Genomic DNA, 23,257 nt, shown 5'->3' on the forward strand with positions numbered 1-23,257 from the left:
ATAGTTCCTTTTTCAATTCGGCGCCACGTTACTTTTCCCAGGGACAGATTTGACAGCGATACTGCCTTCTCAGGCAGTATGCTATTGTGCAAGCAGGCAGGTGCACAGCAAGTTTTATTTTTAGGACAGAGTGTCGCCGAGTACTGCACGAACGTAGACCTTGCATAAAGTTTGTAAATTCTAACAACATAGGGCTATTTAGATAAATAATCTGGTAAGGGTGTTGTCCTAGGCTAATACACCAACAGCAAATTTCTGTATATTAAAGGGCTACATTTTGCATCCAAGTCCGTCATTTGAAATCTTTCCATCGTATTGTGTGCTACAACCTACGTTATGAATATCCAAGCTAAATCCCGCCCAGGGTAGCTCAGAATTCAAGTAGCCGTATATCTCGAAACACCGATCAGTATATTTAAGGGCTACATTTTGCATCCAAGTCTGTCATTTGAAATCTTTCCATCGTATTGTGGGCTACAACCTACGTTATGAATATCCAAGCTAAATCCCGCCCAGGGTAGCTCAGAATTCAAGTAGCCGTATATCTCGAAACACCGATGATTTCCCCCCCCCCCCCCTTTTTACTCTGAGGAATTTGCAGGTCTGATGAAGGGAGGAGGAGGCTGCAGATAGGATGAGCTGGAGGGAGGACAGAGGTTGGGGAGTATCTAGATCAGGGGTGCCCAACCTTTTTTGACCCAAGATCTACTTTTCAAGTAGCCAACCTCCCGAGATCTACCAGCCTAGTGTCAACATTGCAAACCTACCTTCAAGCGGGGGGGGGGGCGCTTCAGTGGGGGTTTCATTCCGTCTGCGCACGGCACCTTCTCAGCTCTTAGCTCGTTTCCCCTCAGCCATGCCAACGTTTAGGAGTGCGTAATTACTGTTGACGGCTTTCAACTGCTGTTGACAGCGCATGCGCTACCGCGCGTATATGTCCCGCGCAAATTTTATTTTATTAAAAAATATATATATATATTTTTTTTTTCTTCTTCACCCCTCGCGGTCGACTTGGGATCTGTCGGCGGTCTACTGGTAGACCGCGATCGACTGGTTGGGCACCCCTGATCTAGATGGTCTGCATGCTGCTCTGCCTCTTTATTTAACAGCAGAAGATACTGATGCAGCCAGCCAGCCGATGTCCTGCTGGACACACATACGCTTTGGTTCAGCAACACAACCAGCATCAGGTTGAATACGTCTGGGGTGCAGTATAGTATTTACCAGTGGTCAATCTGTGTCACAATGTTGTGTTACGTTCAGCCACATTAATTTTTTTGTCTAATATATTTTTATTAACAATATACCAAAATGGACATGAAGAAATTTTACTTTTTTTTTTTTCAAACATTTTACAATCGTATGTAAAACATTACTCTTATTTCACAGTATTTTTACCCAAAAATAGGTAATGTTCAAATAATGCGCAAAAATACTTTCCAAAAAAAAATAGTATGTTCAAAGAAGGATTACAGAAGGAGCATATACAGTTCAGTACCATATGTCAAAATAAGCAAGTATCAGTAGAGTAAAGTAAACCGTGGAGAATAGAAAGAAAAATATATATATGAAAAAAAAAAAAAGATTAAAGGAGGTGGGGGGGGGGATAGGGGGGGGGGGGTGCACCGCTTCCCTCTGATAAGAGCCCATTAGTCATTTTTATTTAATGGTATTTGCAAGCTGTCATAGTATTCTAAAAAGGGGGCCCAAACCGTCCTCAATTTTTGCAAGGAGCCTTTAAGAGTATATTTGATCTTTTCAAGCTTCAGGAAATGCATAATATCCCTTATCCACCTAGTGAAGCTGGGGGGTGCCTGATCCTTCCAAGAGAGAAGGATGAGACGTCTGGCAATCAAGGAGGAGAATGCTATAAGGGAACGATTTTCAGGGGTAAAACCAAATAGGGCACATACAGGGTTGGGGGTGATGACTCTTTGAAGCATTTTAGAGTAGACGCCAAAGATGCTGGCCCAGAATGTGTGAAGTTTGGGGCAAGACCAGAACATGTGAATATAGTCTGCTGGTTGACCTTTACAGCGAGGACATGAGGGGTCAACAGTAGGGAAGACCAGTCTTGACTTGGTCAAGTGTGCTCTTAGAACTATTTTGAGTTGTAACACACTGTGCCTGGCGCAAGGAGAAGATGCATGTATTAAATCAAGAACAGCCTTCCAATGATCATCTGTAAAATTCTCCCCAAGATCGCTCTCCCAGTTCCTCCTATCATCCTGCAAAGAGTGAGGGGAAATATTGGATATGCAGTTGTAAAGAACTGAAATAAGACCTTTACGCAAAGGGGTTAATGAGGGGATATGATCAACCGTGTTGGTTGCTGGGAAATCTGGAAAGGAGGTTATACTTTTCTGAACAAAGTGTCTAATTTGGAGAAATCTAAAAAAGTCGGACTTTGGCAAATTATATAATTGAGAAAGTTGGGCAAAAGACCCGAACTTACCCTCCACATTTAGATTCGAAATGGACTTGATTCCATATGAGAACCAAGTTCCAAATGTAGAATCTGACAGAGAAGGTGGGAAGTTATAATTATTCCTTATGGGAGAATTCACAGATGATGTCTGCAAATTAAAATGTCTTCTAAATTGTTACCAGATTCTGGTTGAGTGACAGACTACTGGGTTGGCGCAAAATTGGCTCTGCGGAGGAGGTGATTGGGCACATAGTATGGAACCTAGATCGAATGAGCTAGAGACGCACTCCATTTGCACCCAGGCCTCACACCCACCGAGACGCTCCCACCCAATCCAGTGTAGCATTGTCTTTATATTGCATGCCCAATAATCGTAAATAAAATTAGGTAGAGCTAGTCCGGCAAGCTTTTTAGGTCTTTGGAGGGCGCTTCTTTTCATTCTAGGGGGTTTACCGTTCCAAATAAACGAAGATATGCATCCCTCCAAAGAGCTAAAGAATGATTTTTTAATCAGGATGGGGATATTTTGAAAGAGGTAAAGAAACTTTGGTAACACAAGCATTTTAACGAGGTTAATTCTTCAAGCTAAGGACAGGGGGAGGTTTATCCATCTAGCAAAGTCTTTTTTACATTTTTCAAACAAGATGTTACTATTTTTAGTAAAGAGGGATAAAAAAGCCGGAGTAATCTCTACACCAAGATATTTAAAGCCCTTGTTGGCAATTCTAAATGGGAAATGTGATGGAGGGATTGAAGTGGCTGACTGATTAAGAGGAAACATCTCACTTTTTTCGAAATTGATTTTATAGCCAGAGAGATTTCCGAATTGAGCTAGGATATTAAGAATGGAAGGAACAGAACTCAGTGGATCCGTGACATATAGAAGAAGGTCATCCGCGTATAGAGATAATTTGTGTGTCCGGCCCCAGTGTCTATTTAGGATGAAGCCTGTTTGGTCTGTCGCAATGATTTGTGAGATAACTGTCTCCAGTCTGGCTGCCAAAACCTTGGATAGAATTTTGTAATCTACATTTAGCAGAGAAATTGGGCGGTAGGAGGTAGGGCTGAACGATTTTAAGAAAAAATTGAAATTGTGATTTTTCTGGTAGAGATTGCGGTTTCGATTTCAACCACGATTTATTTTCTTTAAATCAAGTTTCAGTATAAATTAATATAACCAATGAATTCCATTAAGGTAATAGGCAACAGATTTCAAATGCAAGACTGTTTATTGAAGTACCTAAGAAACAACAACCAAAAAAGTCAAATAAAAGGGAGCCCTCTTTCTTAAGTAAACTTGCTTCAATGGCTCATCAGCATCAAAATAATTGCACTTTTGTAAAATATATTAAAAAAAACAAAAAAAACGCAGCTTTGACGATCCGAAAATCGTAATGCTTGAGATCGCGATTTTCGGTCGAAAACGATAGATCGTTCAGCCCTAGTAGGAGGAGCACTGAAGTGGATTTTTACCCCCTTTTGGTATGAGTGTTATTGCGGCTTGTCGTAGGGTTGGTGGGAGATGTCCAGATGACAGAGATTCATTAAACATGGCCTGGAGCAGAGGGCATAACTTGAGTGCAAATTTTTTATAAAATTCTGAGGAGTAACCATCCGGACCAGGAGTTTTGTTGCATTTCAAAGGGTTTATGGCTTTCCGAATCTCTGCATTGGAGATCGCACCTCCCAGTAAGGAATTTTTCAGATGGAATAGAAGGAAAGTGAAGGTTATTGAAAAGGGATTGAACTGTGTACAGTTATCATCACACTCAGAGCTATATAAATTACTGTAGAAATGTTTGAAGGTGTTGTTAATTTCCAAGTGGTCTGTAATAGTCTCACCCGTTTGGCTATAGATCTTAGGAATGAGGCGAGATGATTGGGCTTGGCAAGCTTGCTGGGCTAGAAGCTTGCCAGTCTTATCCCCTGAGTCATACACGTTAAATCGAGCTTTCGTGAGTAAATATGTTGCTTTGTCAGTAGAACGTAAGTTATATTCTGTCTGTAAACGCAGTCTTTCTTTAAAAAGTGTTGGAGACGAGGAGGAGTATTGGCTATCAATCTTTGCAATGGCTCGCGAGATGTCGTTGAGTTTGGATTCTCTTGCTTTCTTTGCCCTGGAGGAGTATTCAATTATTTGCTCTCGAAGGTAGGCCTTGAGGGTCTCCCATAAGGTTGAGTGGGAAACTTCTGGGGAGGCGTTGGTTTCAATGAAAAAGTCAATTTGAGGAAAATCATGGTTTACAAATTATTCGTCGGCTAGGAGGAGGGGGTTAAGTCTCCAATTGCGAGAGGGCCTAAGGCAGTCTGGTAAAAGCTGTGTGAAATGAGACGGCACCGTGATCTGAGATTGTAATACTATGATATGTGCAAGAGCTAACATTTCCCAATAATCTATCTAAAAGAAAATAGTCGATGCGAGTGTATGTGTGATGGACATTAGAGAAAAAGGAGAATACCTTTTGATTATTAAAGTTGAATCTCCAAATGTCCGAAACACCACCATGAGCTATGAAATCGTTTATAACTTTAGCAGATTTGGTGAGGGATTGGACCTTATTTGAAGATCTGTCTAACAGGGTGCTGAGAACACGGTTAAAATCACCTCCTATTATTAGCTTATAATTGTTATCACCGGGAATGGCAGAGAGCAGATTGTTAAAAAAGTTGTAATCATCATAGTTTGGGGCATAGACGTTGACTAAAATTACAAGACTGGTGAATAGTCGACCTGCAACAATGACAAATCCCCCATTCTTATTGGCAATCACCTCCTCAGCTTCAAAGGGGATGTCCTTATGTATGAGGATTGCTGTCCCTCTGGCTTTAGCGTTAAACTGTGAGTGGAACACCTGGCCGACCCAGATAGTTGACATGGTCATTCATGAGGTGGGTTTCCTGTAAGAAGGCTATGTCTGACTTTAATTGTTGTAGGTAGGATGTTATCTTTTGTCTTTTCATCCAGGTGTTACAAGGACATCCACTTAACTTACACTTTAACTCTGTTTTCACAAAAAAAATAACTAAAAAGTAATACAGGTTTAAGGATGTAATGGTGCAAAGACACTGCGTGTCTGGTAAGACCAAATGGAACAGGTGTAAACTATTGCCAGCAGAAATTATATATCCGTGTCTCAAAAAAAAAAAAATCAATAAAAACAATCGCTGCTGCAATGAAAGGTAAGTTATATTCTATCCTTGGAGTTACACGTGTCAAACAACCGTGGACTATATGTAGAATATAACGCTTAAAATAGGCTACAATTATAAACTAAATCAGAGCAAAATGACTAAGGAAACTCAACAGAACTCGGTAGATAATGTAGGCAACACCATTCAACAGGATGCTAAACAGCCGACAACAGTATTACACAACGTGTGGGACGAAAAAACAAACAAAAAGAACCACAGCGCTCACCCATAACAGGGTGAACGTTCCCGCATCTGATGGAATTTACGCAGACAAAGTCAAAGTTTCATTGAGAAGAGCGAGTGGGCGAAATTACTGGTCGGTTTTTCTGAAGGAAAGTGGAGACTTCTTCTGGAGAAAAACAAAGGAGTTTCTGACCATTGTTGTCGCTGACTTGGAGTCTGGCAGGAAAAAATGTCCGATATCCAAAGCCGGCGTCTCTCAGCTGTGACTTCACCGTGGAATAAGTCGCTCTCTTCTTGGACACCTCTGCACTGTATTCGGGGTAGATGTGTATCTCGGAACCGCGGAAAGAGAGAGACCCAGACTCTCTAGCCAGCTTCATGATGCGCTCCTTGCTCTGATAACGATGGATCCGAGCGATGAACGGGCGCGGAGGGTCGTCCTGTTTCTTGCGGGGGATGGCTACTCTCTGCGCCCTGTCCACGGCTGGGGGAGAGGGAAAAGCTTCTGCGCCGAAGAGTTCTGTCAGGAATACCTCCATGAAAGCGGTCGGTTGTGAGCCTTCAATTTTTTCAGGTAAGTTGGTTATACGGATATTGTTGCGCCTCAATCTATTTTCCAGATCATCCGTCTTAAGTTTTAGGGCCTCGTTCTCTCTGGATAAGGCAGTGCAGGTTGACTCAAGGGTTAGCAGCCTGGCCTCCATATCATTAAGGGATGATTCAATTAGGGCCCGACCGATATTGATTTTTGAGTGCCGATGCCGATTATTTTCAGAGAAAAATTACGATTACGATTTAATCGGCCGATTAAAAAAAAAAATATATTGATACCTTTTGATACCTTAAATATACTTTAAACACTTTTGACGAATATGTGAATTGAATGCAGAACCTTTGAGTGTTTTAGAGTACATTTACAGTCAAAAATTAGTGTAATTTAAAATGTAAAATAAATAACTAACTCCAAATGTGCTGTGCTCGTGAGCAGTGACTAACACGTGCGTGCTGAGCAGTATGGTCTCACCGTTAGAGTCTACAGTATAACAAATTAACATGGCCTGGGACCTAAAGAAAAACAGGCACAACATGCTCAAACAATGCGTCTTGTGTACATTGGTGAGGTGAGCGCGCGGCTGCCTGAGCGAGCGTGCTTTCATGTTGTACGGTAAAATTCAATCGCCTCTTTTTTACTCCAGCTAAAGTTGTTAGTTAGCTAGGCGAGTAGGAGCGCAATCTGCGCAATAAAATTAAAAAAAAAAAAAAAAAAAAAACGGTTGTAATCGGCGTCTTTTTGGCAGATGTCGATTATTTTCAAAAAGGCTATAATCGGCCGATTAAATCGGCAGGCCGATGAACCGGTCGGGCCCTAGATTCAATATGTTGGATGGTCTGGTCGTGGTGGTCAATAATTGCTCTGTCAGCAGAAAGTTGGACAGAAAGTTTGGCTATAATGCGTTCCTCCATTGAATTGAGAAGTTTCTCCATGTCGGCCAAGGTCAGCGGAGCATTGCCAGTAACATGCTGTTCGTTTGGACTAGGTGCACGTGGGTCCTTTTGGCTAGCATCCGGATCGCGGCCATGGTTCTTCCCAGTCGACTGCTCATCTGCAGGTTGGCTTTGCTTCTTCGGTTTCCCCATGTTTAGTATACCTCCACACAAGCTTGCACAAGATGAAGTGATAATAAAACCTTGTATTAGTCAAATTTAGGCAGGATTTCAACAGAGCTCTCCCGGTTTGTGACCTACACTGTCATCGATCAAACCGGAAGTCCAGCCACATTCATTTAAACGATGACGGGGACATGTCGATCCTGGAGACCCAACTTTAAACAACACTAAATATTAAAATGAAACCCAAAAAATGTTTGTGCAATATTTACAGAGTCACAATACTCAGAAATCCTCTGGTCTCTGTGGATTCCCTGCTGGTTCCAGCACTTGGTGAGCAGGACACCCTGGTGGTCTCCTAGCCTCCGCCTGCTATCGTAGGCTGCCATCTCTTTTCACTTTCTTCTCTTCCTTCCTCTACACACACCCCGCTCCCCTCCCTCTGGCTCCTTCCTCCTCATGTGACTCTTATTGTAAACCCACCCTGGCCTGGCTCTAGAGTGGGACCGGTGTTTGTGTTCAGATTGTGTTCCTCGATGACGGTACAGGGAGCGGTAGAAAGAGGCTTGGGGCCTTGGCAGAGAGGCTGCAGCCTGCAGCTCTCTCTGTGCTTCCAAGGGGTTTGACTGCTCTCTCTCGGCCTTCAGGGGCTTCAGGGCCCCTTTAACTAGGGCTTTGGGGCCCCTGTGACTGGGGCATCAGGGCCCCTGTGACTGGGGCTTCAGGGCCCCTGTGAGTGGGGCTTCGGGGTGACTGGGGCTTGGGGGCCCCTGTGACTGGGGCTTTCACGTAAGTGAAACACATAATGGGATTCAACCCGGCTTTATATGAGTGGGTGTGGCGCCTATAATCAAGGAGAGCCAGTCAGCAACCTGTAACCACAAGAGGCTCCGCCTAAAGGAGGTGACAAGAGACATTGCAATACAGGAGCAAGGCCAAAATAAAAGCATTAGTGCAACAATACACAGAAGCAGCACAAAACCCAGTACCACGTAACGGAGCCCTTTAATAATGCAGATGCATATCCGAGCTCCGCTCAGCTACCAAGCATTTTCAAATGAGGCGGTCCAGGCCAGTGTAGTTTAATGGAAGAAGGAGGAAAGATGGCCAAGACAAACACATTTGCCAGATATCTGAGCAATTTTCAACAATTTATTCACAATTCTCAAACTACGTGCCTGGGGAGAATATCACAGCGGTTGGCCAACAACAGTTCCCTACAAAAGCGCACTTTCACTTTAGACAGTGAATGGCTAACAAACCTGATCAATTGTGAATCAGACCTTGGATCGTTTTTTTGGATATTGATACAAATTCCTTATTTATGAAACGATGAGAACAGGACACAAAATGTCACAACCTATAACCTCATCACTTCAATCACACTGGCGAATAAGATCACCTTGGTGATCAAATACACTCTGTGTACTTGATCACAAGGTACACAGTGCCCAAGTAGAATCTGGCACAGAAATGGCAACGCCTTACAACCGCTCTGAAGTTGGAAAATGCCACACAATTGACCAGGCAAAGGAGAAGTACATAGTAGATTACGCCGAACAGTAACAATTTATGCCAGTAAGCTACTGAGCAGAAAGGGCCATTACACCTAAAATGCGACTTTGTAGTTACAGCAGGGATCATTTTACCACATTTATTGCCGTGAAATTGCTTGTTATCTTGTTTTCAGATATCTATCAATTCTGATTTGTACACAAGACAAATTTGAGAAAAGTCATGAAAGTGTGATGCTGAAAATTGGTTGAGAGTTTTACTTTTCCTTTTCCTTTTTTATATTTACTAGCGGTCAAAATGACCCTACTTAAGGCGAGTCTAGTGTTGCATATCGTTGCAGCCAAAATTATGTTAACTATTTTATTCCCCTATTTTGAATCTGAAACGCGATGCAGATGAGGTGGTCTGTAAGCCAAGGTTAACTTGGACAAACTGACTTGGTAAGTTGGATATGCATGTTCTTTGCAAGTTTGTACTCCGGGTGGTAGTGGGCCACAGGCAATTCCCCCAGTGTGTTTGACAGATCCATCACAGAAGACCCAAGAGAGGCTCCTACCTGGATGCCCCGCGTCTCGCCTATCACTGCTTCTCGTTAGTTGACTTATCCAATTGGCAGCGGCCATAGATCTTCCTGGTGGGGGGGCGGACATTGTGTCTAGGATAGGATCTAGCAGAGATTGGGGCTCAAGTTTTTTACTTGGGCCCAATTGCTTTTTTTTTTACCCCTCATCTGGTTGGCGTGCCCCTTGCCCATGCGAACTGCGTTGCAGTGGGTGGTGGTTGAGGTCTTCTCCTGTGAAATGGAACAACACTTTAGGACCCTGCTACGTCAGCAGTAGGCGTCGATTGCGTTTTTGTAGACACGCGACAAGTTTGTTACCGGACATTTAGAAACTTACAATACCCTCTTCAGCTGTGGTGATTTCTGTTCCTTTGGAAGCAAATTTGCCAAGTGCCTCCCTATTATGGCAATAGTGATATTATTCATATTGGATATTTCCACTTTGGGGATGGATATCAGAAAGCAAGAACCCTCTTGAATCCTTTACATTTTATACGCGAGTTATACTGTAGGTGTCCAGGACACAGACAAACCCTTATTTGGAGGCAGACATTAAATAAAGTGCTGCCCAGACGGAGCCACCCACCCACACGTAGCGTCATTCTATAAGCGTCCGGGAAGCCAAACCACAACAAACATTCTTTGTGGGTGACATGGGTGAGTTTAAAGGTTTAGTTTAAGACAATGTATATGGCAATGACTACAATGCAGGATGCGTTCTACATAATTCACAAGTCAGCCTGTTGCACAAACTGTGTTACTTCAAACTTAGCTTTTCAACACAGTAATACATTACATACCATATTTAGGATATATGCAATTTTCTCGATCTTCGAAAATGATCTTCGAAAGCGATCTAGCATGCTATGATCTGCTACAATATAACGTTATATCAACACTAAAAAAGATTTTTTTTGTATGAAAAATACCCAACGATGGATAACGGCACTGGGCACTGTTTGGGCAACAGCTCATCTATTAGAATGAAGTTGGAGTATGTGAATAAACATGAGTAAATGACCGTGAATAAAACGTTCATACTTAAAATCGTATATTTCTTTACAAGGTTATCTTTACTTGCAGGCATCCAAAGTCAATGAGCATATGGGCTTTACATCATGATGCAATTAAAAATGTCAGATATTATTAGAACGTAAATTACTGAAAACCTTGCAGAGGATTTCTTTGAAGTCTTTTCTGTTTGGGTTTTCTACCAATAAGCCGCTCCGGAAAATGAGCCGCAGGGACAGTTTTGAAAAGAAATAAGGTATTTTAGCAATTAGAGCATTCTATAACTCCCAATGGAAGACTTTTAGCTCTGAACCTTGATCTGGTTCGATCATTCGATCAAACCTAAAAAGGAGAACTCTCGGTGTGCAGCTATTGCTGAGGTAAGCATATTCATGCTTAAAGAATAAAAGGGATCCAACCAATCACAGTAACGGTGACTCCCTGGCTCTTCTGTGGACGAGGGAATGCCACGGCATCTGTAGATAGATCATTGGCCCAAGCCTGGAGATCCAAAGTGCATTACAGATTACGAGGCTGTGTGTCCTCTTACTTAATGACTGAGTTCTCGCCATACCGACATTGCAATGCAGTGATTCTGGAGCCTTCTTAGGTCACTTTTGCACAGTTCAACTGATATTCACAGCTGGTCGACATCACTTCTCTACGGCTACAAACTGGGCCGGATTATACATTATATATGTCCAGGCTAAATTGTTAAGTGTATTGACAGAATCCCAAGTTTCAGTGTGGTGTTTGTTTTTAGTTTGTGACACACATCACATAAGGGAGGAGGGTGGTTGTTGGGTGTAAAACTATAAAGTGCTGGTACAGCAAGCATATTCAAGTGTTAGCGTGTGAATACAAGATGGCATCTCAAATCGACTGTGTGCAGCCTCTGCCCACCGGCTATATTTATTATATGCTTTGTATTTGAAAGAAATATATTTAATATTTTCGTTATTTATTTAACATTTTGTTTTTTTGTTTTTTTCAAAACAAAAAAAAATGTGAAAGCTTATTTGTCATTACAACTCTGAACCTGGTGTGTGCTGCCTGAAAATGCAGCCTCTGCTCTCATGTGTGACGTCATAATATATCAACGTATGTAATCATGTGTGTAAATATACATATTCAGTCACCAGTTGCATAATATTCAGCATTATGCAACTGGTACATGTGTCCCCGTTGACCTGTGTGTGTGTGTGTGCGCATAGAGTACATACTGTACTCTATGGCAGCCAGTTATGCATTAGACATGGCAAGAGTCTAAATAATAGATGACATCTTGAGCGAGAGAGGGAGGGAGTGAGGTGGAGAGAGACAGAGAGAGAGTGAATTGGTATAACTTGAAGCCCACATTGAATAAAGCACAGCCCTGGACACTCTTCTGTGGTATTTACGTTCTGCACATATTTATATTAGATGGAGCTGCTCTTTGTACTAGGTTAACCTGATTCTCTCTCTTTCTCTTTTCTCTCTCTCTCTCTGACTCCCTCTCTCTCTGACTCTCTTTCTCTCTCTCTCTGACTCTCTCTCTCTGACTCTCTCTCTCTCGCTCCTCTCCTCTCCTCCAGGCTCAGGACCAGGTGTTTGTGTTCCCGGACATCTTTGTGGAGAAGAGCTCTGAGGAGGGAGAGGGCTCTATGGAGCAGATGCAGAAGCAGTTCATGGAGGACGAGAAGCAGCGGCAGCGGGGAGACCCCCGCAGGGCAGGGGTCACCGAATGGTTTGGCCTCTAGCCGCGGCCCAGAGACCAAGATGTGTGTGTGTGTGGGCGTCTCTTTCAGACCATCATGATGTACCTGTGATGTGTGTGTGTGTGTGTGTGTGTGGGCTTGGAGATGTTTCAGTTGATTTAATTAGCTTATTTTGTTGGTAAGATGCTGAAATGAAAAACTTTGTGTGTGTGAGGCTGAAGTCCAGTAGCGGGCCAGAACCGCATAGAGGAGTGTAGAGGCCCGGGTCCATCTGGTTCAGAACCGCTCTCTCCTCGGATGACCTGCTTCCTTCTCTCCTCCCCTCCTCACTCTGTCCTTCTACCTCTCCTCTAGCTTACTTCATCCTCAGGTCTTTTCTTTCTGGACCACCTCCTCGCATGTCTTATTTTCATATTTTTCTCCTTAACCCCCCCCCCCCCCCCCCCCCACTTCATGTTGCTCTAACAATGCTTCAGGGTTGTGTCCTCAGCAGCCCCTTCACCTCTCCCCACAACTGTGAGCGGCTGAGCAGCTCGGTGTGTGCGTGTGTGTGTGTGTGTGTGTAAACTAACCCTGTTAGTGTGTGGAAGCTGTGAATTGCTTAGTCAACACTAAGTACTGTTAGCATGAGAACTTCTAAATAAACAGTCTTTTCCAAAACCTCTGGCCTGTTTACTTTAGCCTTTTATCCCCCCCCCCCTCCCCCCCAGCCCCTTAAGTTACCCAGCTCCAGCAGGAGGACCGCATGCCTCTAGTGTTCGCCTTACAGTAACCCAGACAGAGATGTGGGGGTCCTGGGGGCTACAGTAAGTGTTCCCCCGTCCCGGGCCTGTCCTCTTCTGGCGGTGGGCGTCGCCAGCCTGTCTCTCCAACACTAAGGGGAAGGTCAATATTGATGTTGCTGGCCGGTTGTCTGGAACGGAGCCCCCCCCCCCCCCTGCAGAACAACGGGACTGACACCCCGGTCTCCCCTGCGCCCCTAAAGCAGACCCCCGGTCAGGCCGCCCTGGCCTTTGTTCTTAGGTTCTTCATGAGGTCGATGGCGTCTGCCCCCCAACACGCCAGACACACAGTCTCATGCACAGATGCATGCACAGAGGGGGCAGGGAGGAAGAGCAGGAAGAGCGAAGTAGGGGAGATACTGAGAGGCTGCACGGTGAACTTCCTCCTAATCAAAATGGGGGTGAAAAGGAGGCGGGGGGGAAGTGTAGTCATCTTTGAGGGTCTGTCTGTAAGGGCACAGGAAGGGGTGTGGGGGGGGTGGGGGCCAAATCAAATGAAATCATTGAGAAAACGGCGAGCTGGATTTGAGGCAAAGGAGAGTACTCTGGTGAGATGCAGCGTCCCGGGTCATGTTCCCTTCTCCGTACGCCCGCCTAATGGAAGGGAGGTTGAATATTTTAAACAGCCGTTCACTCTCGTCCCCTGATCTTTCTTTCCCTCTTTCTTTCCATCTGTTCCCCCTCCTCTCTCTCCTGGTTCACCTCTCTGTCGTTCTGACTCTCTCTCTCCCTATTCTCTGTTCCCCCTCCTCTCTCCCTCTCGCCATCCTTCCGCTCCCTCTCTCTCTCTCTCTCCTCCTCCCTCATCTGTTCATCCCCCCTGCATAAGTAAAGTGCAAACGTGACCCTGTTTCTGCTACTTTAGTCCGCGAGAAGCACGTTGATGACATCATGCAGCGTGTCCGTGGTGGGGAGGGGGGGGTCTTTTCATGTCTGACTTCCTGCCGCAGTCTCTCCCAATACCACAGCCTACTCATATAACACCCCCCTGGATCACTCACATACTCAGCCTTATTCTGTTAATAGTTTTAAAAACATTCTAGAGTATGTTTTCTAGTTCGAGTTTTCACTGGTTTCCTGGTTGTCTTTGTCCTCACCCATAGAGGAATAGATACAGCTATACAACATTTCTATAATGTTAGGTTCTCCCTTCCTGCATGGTGGTGACAGCGAGGCTCAGAACACCACACACACACGCCTGTGACTCTGTCTGAGGAAGAAGAACTGCTGAACGCTGAAGGTTTGTGCGTGAACGCTTAGGTCCAGTGAGCTGAGAACCCGGAGGAACCGAATGCTCCTGGTTCTGGACGAATTGTTTCTGCTTTGTGAGGATGTCCAGCTTACTCGTTATTTTTATGTTTATTTTTGTAATAATAATCCTGAATTAGTTTTATAAAATACCAGTTTATTGTAATTTATACAGAGGGATAAAAGATTCCCCTTGGGAAACGTTAATAAAAATTATAATTATTTATGATCGTGTTATTGGCGATAGCTCACGACTCATGGTATGTAAGTGCATTCATGGTACTTAAAGGATTTATAAAGATCTACGAATGGAAGTCCTCACACCAACGCGTGGTTTGTTTGTGTCCCTGCTTTTCCTCCTCTACTCCGAGCAGGGAGCCACTGGAACTGCTTATCTGAATACTTCACATTATTATAATTCTTGTAAAAGTATCTTTTGCCCAGAAACTACTCAAGATACAGATAGCAGGCCTGGCATATGACTTCAAAGATTGTCCTGTGACGGAGGACGGAAAACCCAGCCGTTGGCCCGGAGCGAAGATTTAACAACCAGATTACTTTTCCATAACTTCTGTGTGTGGGAATGTAGAAACAAAATGATTTATTCAGGGAGTTTCTTGGATCAATAGCCCCTCTCTCATACAAACATATTTGCTCCTGATTAGATTTTCCACAATTTCAAATCTCTAAACTTATTTTCTGTACGGTTGGTGACACGATGTATCGCCTGGTTCCATATAGGGGCCAAACAGGAAGTAAGGTATAAATCCTGGATTGTGGTGGTTAGCCGGTAAGGTTTGCGGTTACAACTCCCAGCACCCTCTGGCTAGGTTGATAGTGCTATTAAGTTTCTGACTGGGTGGAATTAAGGGCATCTATATTGATCCAGAGACCGTCCATTCACCATTTACAATTGCAATCATACCCCACATCCAGGAATCAGGAAGTGGGTGGTATAAGATGGTGCTGTATTGATCCAGCCTCATGGATAATGTTGCTCGGTCAAGTCCCCTGGGTGTGAGCCTGCCTGTTGCATCTGCATACAGCACATAAATAATGGCTATTACCAGCAGTATTTATGTTGGTTTGGCACTAGGAGCTCTCACAAACTCACACACACACACACACACACACACACACACACACACCCCGTCTTCACTCCTCTAGAGGTTCGCATCCACATCTATGGGGAACCTCCAGCAGACAAAGTTCCCTACTATTCTGCGTACGGAGACACTCTCCAGCTAGCCGTTAGCTAGGCTAAAGGTCTGTACGATTACACAACCCTCCGAACCATCTCCCATCCACCATATGCACACCTTCTTAAAGACTCTCACCCACACATACACACTTACTGGTCTTGAAGACACCGTAGCAAGTAACATGCTACTACTGGGTTCTTATTGAAGGTAACGCGTTGGACTGGGCAACGGATTCGATTCACCCAGGCGTGCCGACATCTAGTGCCGAAACCGGTTCAACGCAAGTCATTTCTCTCGGCGGAGAAGGAACATCAAACAGTGATCGAACAACTAAATGAAGGGAACAAGGGAACCACATGGACCCTGATCCCGGTCTCCCTGTGACGGAGAACACAACCAACATAAGTAGATACAGTCCCTCATAAGCTTAGTGATGGGGAGAGCAGACATGAGGAGATACGGTCCCTCATTAAGCTCAGTGATGGGGAGAGCAGGCATCAGGAGATACAGTCCCTCATTAAGCTCAGTGATGGGGAGAGCAGACATGAGGAGATACAGCCCTAATTAAGCTCAGTGATGGGGAGAGCAGACTTGAGGAGATACAGTCCCTCATTAAGCTCAGTGATGGGGAGAGCAGGCATCAGGAGAAACAGTCCCTCATTAAGCTCAGTGATGGGGAGAGCAGACATGAGGAGATACAGTCCCTATTAAGCTCAGTGATGGGGAGAGCAGACTTGAGGAGATACGGTCCCTCATTAAGCTCAGTGATGGGGAGAGCAGGCATCAGGAGATACAGTCCCTCATTAAGCTCAGTGATGGGGAGAGCAGACATGAGGAGATACGGTCCCTCATTAAACTCAGTGATGGGGAGAGCAGGCATCAGGAGATACAATCAGTCCCTCATTATGCTCAGTGATGGGGAGAGCAGACTTGAGGAGATACAGTCCCTCATTAAGCTCAGTGATGGGGAGAGCAGACTTGAGGAGATACAGTCCCTCATTAAGCTCAGTGATGGGGAGAGCAGGCATCAGGAGATACAGTCCCTCATTAAGCTCAGTGATGGGGAGAGCAGACATGAGGAGATACAGTCCCTCATTAAACTCAGTGATGGGGAGAGCAGGCATCAGGAGATACAGTCAGTCCCTCATTAAGCTCAGTGATGGGAGAGCAGACATCAGGAGATACAAGCTCACCACCTACATCTGCGGAGGTTCCCGTGGGCTGTCCCGCTTAAGACTCCTCCGCCTTGCCACAGCCCCCAGCCCACAGACACAGTTCCACACACAAACTCCCCCACTGTACTCAGACTCACACACTGACACACACAGTGAGACAACAGGCTACCCACGGAGCCCTTTGACGGCCTCTCTTGGATTGGAGCCATGCACATTCTTTCCTTCCCAGGTTGCCATTGGTTTATCTGAGCTCAGCCAGTGCACTCTGTCACCCCTTTAAGGCTGTGTGTGTGTGTGTGTGTGTGTGTGTGTGTGTGTGTGTGTGTGTGTGTGTGTGTGTGTGTGTGTGTGTGTGTGTGTGTGTGTGTGTGTGTGTGTGTGTGCGCGCGTGTGTGTGTGTGCTGGTGTGTGCGTTTGCGTGTGTGTGCTCAAAGACAATTCTTGGAAAAGCGGAAAATGTTTTTTATGTGTGGGTGCATACAGTAGATGGTTACGCGCACACACACACACACACACACACACACACACACACACACACACACGCACGCACACACACACACACACACACACACACACACACACACACACACACACACACCGCTTAAGCTCATGGTTGATTGTGCTTGTCCAGGCATACTCTTAGCACTACACACACACACACACACACACACACACACCACACACACACACACACACACACACACACCTACACACACACACGCAAACACACACACACACACATACACACACACACACACACACACACACACACACACACACACACATGCCTTTAATGTACCCTAATGTGGCCCCACTATTACAGACACACACACACACACACACACACACACACACACACACACACACACACACACACACACACGCAACCACACACACACACACACACACACACTGATACAGTGCTGAGAAGTATCCACAGAGCGGCTGGCGCGGGGCCAGGAGCAACAAGTGGAGGAGGCGGACGGTGCTCAGAGAGGAGACCAGGAGGGCTGAGCTTCAAAATGGACTCTCGGACCATTTCTGTTTGGAAACGTCTTGTTTCAATAATACCACAAAAAGGCTGGTGTTGTTTTCCCCAGATGTGCATCATCTCAGGTCAGTCTCTGAAGGTTCAGCACGTGGAGGCTTACTTCTGCACACCATTCTCAATTCACAAACAAAGAAATGGAAAGTGTCATTTTTGGTCAAAGAACAATACCTTGAAAACCGTTCTAGAAATAAAAGATTACTTTGTTAATGTAATCAGTATACTTGTGTTATGTATATATCCATATTGGTTATAAACTGTACATTATATATACATATATAAATATACATATATATATATATGTACATTTTACATCAAATCAAAAGTCACATGAACACTTATAGATTATATCCGTGGTGCGGACGCTCTAAAATGTGTGCGTTATCTAAATATTATTTGGGAGAGATGGTTTCTAATGCAGGACTGCAGTTGTTATGGAGGAGAGTATTGATGGAGTCTGCTGTGATTCACCAACAAGCTATGTGGCTTGGCACCACATTTGAGAGACTTTGCATATAAACATTTGTCCTCTGTATTTATCAACATGTTTCTAGCACCGGCCCAGAGCTCCCAAAGCTTCTTAGCACTTCAATCACAACAAAACACAAAATCACAAAGGAAATCTCTGCTTCTCTGTGTGCGTTTCGAGGCGGCCATGTTGTATATGGGAGCCCCTTCATCTACATCTCCTTCCTCTGTGTCTTCTCTCCCCTCTCCTTCTTGACCTTATCATGATGATCAATAACGAACAGGGAGATACATAAAGATCATTAAACACGCGCCATTGTCTGTATACAATAGCCAGTGCGTGGTTGTGTGTGTGTCCACATGTGTGTGTGTGCGTACATCCAGTGTGTGTGAGTTTGGCTGCATGGTGTCTTGGTTTGCTAGGTCTATCGGGGGGGGGGGGGGGGGGGGGGGTTTACAACAGCTGATCTGTAATCAACACAGCTGGGTGGTCCCTGACACGTCTGCATCTCGAACCATCTCAGACTGATGAGGATGATGAGGAGGAAGAGGAGGAGGATTCTGGTTGTATGTGTGATTGGGAGTGGAGATGGAGAGAAAGAGAGATCTAAAGAGAGGGAAAGAGGAGGTGGGGGAGAGATACAGGGAGCTCTAGAGAGAGGGGGAGATAGAGAGGGAAGAGATACACAAATGATTTCCACTGTCATAACACTTATCCACTGGTACCTAGCCACCTGGACACACACACACACACACACACACACACACACACACACACACACACACACACACACACAAACAGAGGTAGGTAGCAGCTGCAGTTTTTGCCAAGTTAATAACAGACTGATCCAGGGCCAAGCCCCCTCGCCGGACCCTGGTAGAGCTTCTAAGGAAAACAGCTTCCCCTGGTGTGTCTGCTGAGGAGGGGATCCGGGGACACAGCAAGAGAGTGATAGAGAGAGAGAGACCTGGAGGACAATGGGGCCCAGAGAATGGCCAAATTAATTTCCCCAAGAGCAAGGCGATCCCCCTGACTATGCGGGACCAGGCGGGACCTGTCAATACGTCCAGCGTCTCCTCTTTCCCCTCACCCTGACGTGCTAAGGCCCTCTCGTTGCCGTGGGCCGGCTGTTTGTTTGTTCCTGCGGGGACAAGAACCTCGATGTGGTGCGGTGGTAGGGCCCTGGTATGTGCTGTATGAGCTTTTGCGTGTGCTTGTGTGTGTGTCTGTGTGCGTGTCTGTGTTTGCGACGGTAACACAATCCATGGTAATGGGTGAAGCGCAGTGAGACAGATTCCTGCCGGTCTGAGAATGCTGCGGTGGACGCCCCCGGGCGCTCTGTTGTGAGGTCACAAGGGGCTTAGGGGGGGGGGGCTGCGGGGACCGGGGCCTTCTGGAACGCCCTGCCCTAGACGCCGCACCGCGCAGCGGAGAGGAGAGACGGCCAGCGGGTCGGGAGGGAGAGGAATGAGAGTGAAGAGCAGCAAAACGTTTACGTCACCAGACGAATCACATGGACAAGCGTGGAGAGGATGAGGGGTGTTCGAGGAGAGGCGGATGGGAGCTCACCCCCTTTCTTCTGTCTCTCTCTCCCCGCGGTCACAGTGCAGCCGGGGTTAAGGAGGTTGTGAGACGGTCCAGCACCCTTCCTCCCCTCTCCCCTGGGGCCCCTGCCTCCCCTCTCCCCAGTGGCCCCCCCGCCAGCCTTCAGCTGAGCAGCTCGCATCACGCCGCCGTGAGCCAACCTGCTGTTAGCCAACCTGCTGTTAGCTCACATTGAGCCAACCTAATGACAGACCCCCGCCCAGAGCCAGCATGGTGCAGCCTGGCCTGGCCCGGTCCGGTCTGGTCTGGCCCCCCTCCCGGCCAGCAGTGCGGGTAAACTCGCGTGAACCAAGAGTCCCAGATGAGGCCTGGCTTGATCCGCTACTCGCAGCTCGGCTGATTTGGCCTGGGTACTGACTCGTTTCCAGCAAGGCAATGCTTGGCTCTCGTGTGTGACTTTGTGTGTGTACGTGTGTGTGTGTGTGTTTCTCAATTTGTGTGTATGTATGTCTGTGTGTTTGTGTGCATGTATGTCTGTGTGTGTGTGTGTGTGTGTGTGTGTGTGTGTGTGTGTGTGTGTGTGTGTGTGTGTGTGTGTGTGTGTGTGTGTGTGTGTGTGTGTGTGTGTGTGTGTGTGTGTGTGTGTATGTTTACAAAGTTTGGCAGAGTCCAGGGCCTGACAAATTGCCCCCTGGTTCCACCAGGCACCTTCAGCCAGCATGGCCATTGCCCTACTGGTGTGGCCTGACTGTTGTGGACCTACTGGTCTGGCCCTACGGGTGTGGCCCTGGTGTTCTGGTGCCCTGGGTGATTATGGACGCGTCGGTTTCCCAGGCTGATAGGGGGAGGGGGAGGCAGCCAAAACAGCTTTGATTACCTCCCATGTGACCTTTTGACCTCCAGCACTTTCAGATGCCAGGCAAGAAGGAGAAAGCTAAGAGAAAAAGGGAGGAAGGGGGGAGAGAGAGAGGAAGAGGGGGAGGGGGAGGGAGGTGGTCGGGGTTGAAGGTTGTAGGGGGGGAAGAATCTCAAGAAAGGTCACTTCAGTACTTTAACTCAGAGCAGTCGCTCATGACCCTTAGCATAAATAGACTGTGGTGTATGTGTGTGTGTGTGTGTGTGTGTGTGTGTGTGTGTGTGTGTGTGTGTGTGTGTGTGTGTGTGTGTGTGTGTGTGTGTGTGTGTGTGTGTGTGTGTGTGTGTGTGTGATATGCTCATTGTGATTTTGAAATAAACTACATATGCCTCAATTGCTGTGTATTTCTCCGACCACACTGGGTGTTGAAAGGCAGCTTCTCTCTCTCTCTCTCTCTCTCTCTCTCTCTCTCTCTCTCTCTCTCTCTCTCTCTCTCTCTCTCTCTCTCTCTCTCTTTCTCTCCCTATTCCTCTCACTCTCCTTCTCTCTATCTCACTCTCCCTATTCCTTTTTCTCCTCCCCACGTATATCACACAAACACGCAGCGTCTACACTGATTCAGAGTTAACCATTGCTGTAGTAGCAAATGGAGAGTCAGAAAGAGAGACAGAAATAATAGGAGATTAGTGCAGCAGTGAGAGAAAGGCAGGCTTGTCGTCTGAGCCTGGTGTGGTTCGGGTTAGCTTTGTGGTCAGTACAGAGAGAGAGAGAGGGAGAGAGAGAGAGTGGGGGGAGAGAGAGAGAGAGAGGAGGTAGTGGTGGTGTGGGGCAAGCGAGGGAGCACATACACGCAGCATTCAAAAGGATCTCCCTCTGGGAGGTTTTACGCTTCAAAATGGCTTCCTCTGACGTGGATCATGTGTTTGATTTGCTCTTTGCGGGGTCCCTGTTATTCTCTAGTGGGGAGACTCTAGCACGCTCTCATTTCCGCACCAGCAGCAGCCAGCAGAACATCGGTCAGCCAGTGAAGAGGGATTGTATAGACAGATCTCTCTCGACCCCCACTCCCTTTCTCTCTCCCACCCCCCCCCCCCCCCCCCCCCCCCCAACAGCCACATTTTTTTTTCTGCTTTCACTTATTCCCCCCCCTCCCCCACAACCACATTTTTTTCCTGCTTACACTTATTTTCTTGTGTATTTTTGCGGAGCCTGTGCCAGGGTTTGTAACGCTACATCTTGATGGATTGTTCTTCTTAATTATACCTGCAGCCCCCTGGGTCTCTCTCCCTCCCTCTCTCTCTCCCCCTCTCTCTCTCCTTCCCTCTCTTTCTCTCTCTCTCTCTCTCTCTCTCTCTCTCTCTCTCTCTCTCTCTCTCTCTCTCTCTGTCTCTCTCTCCTCTCTCTCTCTCTCTCTCTCTCTCTCTCTCTCTCTCTCTCTCTCTCTCTCTCTCTCCCCTCACACTCCCTCCCTCTCTGTCCCTTTTTCTCTCGCTCTCTCTCTTCCTCTTCTCTCTATCCCTCCCTCTCTCTCTCTCTCCCTCTCTCTTTCCCCCCTGTCCCCCCCCCCCCCTCTCTCTCTCTCTCTCTCGCTCACACTCTCTCTCTCTCTCCATCTATCTCTCCCCCACTCTACCCCCCCCCCTCTCTCTCACTCTCTCTCTCTCTCTCTCTCTCTCTGTCTCTCTGTCTCTCTCTCTCTCTCTCTCTGTCTCTTTCTCAAATACTTTGTGTTGTATCAACTGTGGAGCGATAATAACTCTACCTCCCCACCTACCTACTGTACATGCACTGCACCCGTGCAACATGTATACACAATTCTGCTACCCCACATGTAGCGGGAGGAGGAGGAGGAAGTGGAGCTGGAGGTAGAGAAGCAGAGATGGAGGAGTATATGGGAGGAGGTTGGAGAAGAGATTGAGGAGGAGGGAGGTGGAGGGAGAGGAGAATAGATGGAGGAGGAGGGAGGTGGAGGGAGAGGAGAGGGGATGGAGGAGGAGGAGGAGGGGGCAGATAGAGAAGAGGAGGGTGGAGGAGGAGGTGTTTGAGGAGGACGGCTCCAGTCACTAAAGGACGTGGAGGCGTTGAAGAGGCTGAGGGGGGGGGGGCTGCAGGCGGTGGGGTGGGACAGCTGGTCAGACAGCCATCAGGGTGTCTCCTGTGCTGCCAGCTCCCGGGGGCCAGCTCGCCAAGGAAAGGACTAGAGTCAACACGGGGCGTGTTTGTGTTGGGGGGCATTTTCTCAAAACCCCGTTCTCTTTCCGTGATCAGCGTTTTTTCCCGGCTCCCCGCTCTCCCCTCCGCCGTCTCGCTGTCAGAGCGTACATGCCCTTCCCTCGTGGAAAGGAGTGTTCGTGTTACAGCGTTTCTACTCTGCTGCACACATGGAAAAGCTAAATGCACACTCCAATGTTCTCTGTGTAGTTATGTAAATAGCAGGGACACAGCGACTGGGCTTTCCCCAGTGGAAGGGGGGTGGGGGGGGGCATGGAGGGGCTAAGAAGGGGTTCCACTAGCAACCCATCCCCCCTGCCCCACCAACCTTCCCCAACTACATCACTGCAGCCTTTGTTAGCAAGAGTGCAGCAAGTTCGGCCTGTTGCGGTTATCATAACAGCTAACAGTCCACATAATGACATGGTATAGGCCCTTATTCCTACAGATATTCCTATTCTGTTTGTTTGGACAATGTCTCGTGATGTCAGTGTGTGTGTGTTTGTGTGTGTGTGTGCTGTCCCT

At 46.6% G+C, this 23,257-nt stretch overlaps 1 protein-coding gene across 1 annotated transcript in view; it reads left to right on the top strand.

Annotated features, from left to right (window-relative positions):
• Positions 1 to 12,856, top strand: part of mrpl23 (mitochondrial ribosomal protein L23) — an 89,572-nt gene extending 76,716 nt beyond the window's left edge. Inside the window, exon 5 of the mRNA XM_030365608.1 lies at positions 12,074 to 12,856. Within this exon, the coding sequence (XP_030221468.1) occupies positions 12,074 to 12,238 (165 nt within the window). The 3' untranslated portion in view covers positions 12,239 to 12,856. The remainder of the gene's footprint in view (positions 1 to 12,073) is intronic.
• Positions 12,857 to 23,257: the final 10,401 nt, after the last annotated feature.

This window comes from Gadus morhua, chromosome 9 (genome assembly GCF_902167405.1).
Source record: "Gadus morhua chromosome 9, gadMor3.0, whole genome shotgun sequence".
NCBI lineage: Eukaryota > Metazoa > Chordata > Actinopteri > Gadiformes > Gadidae > Gadus > Gadus morhua.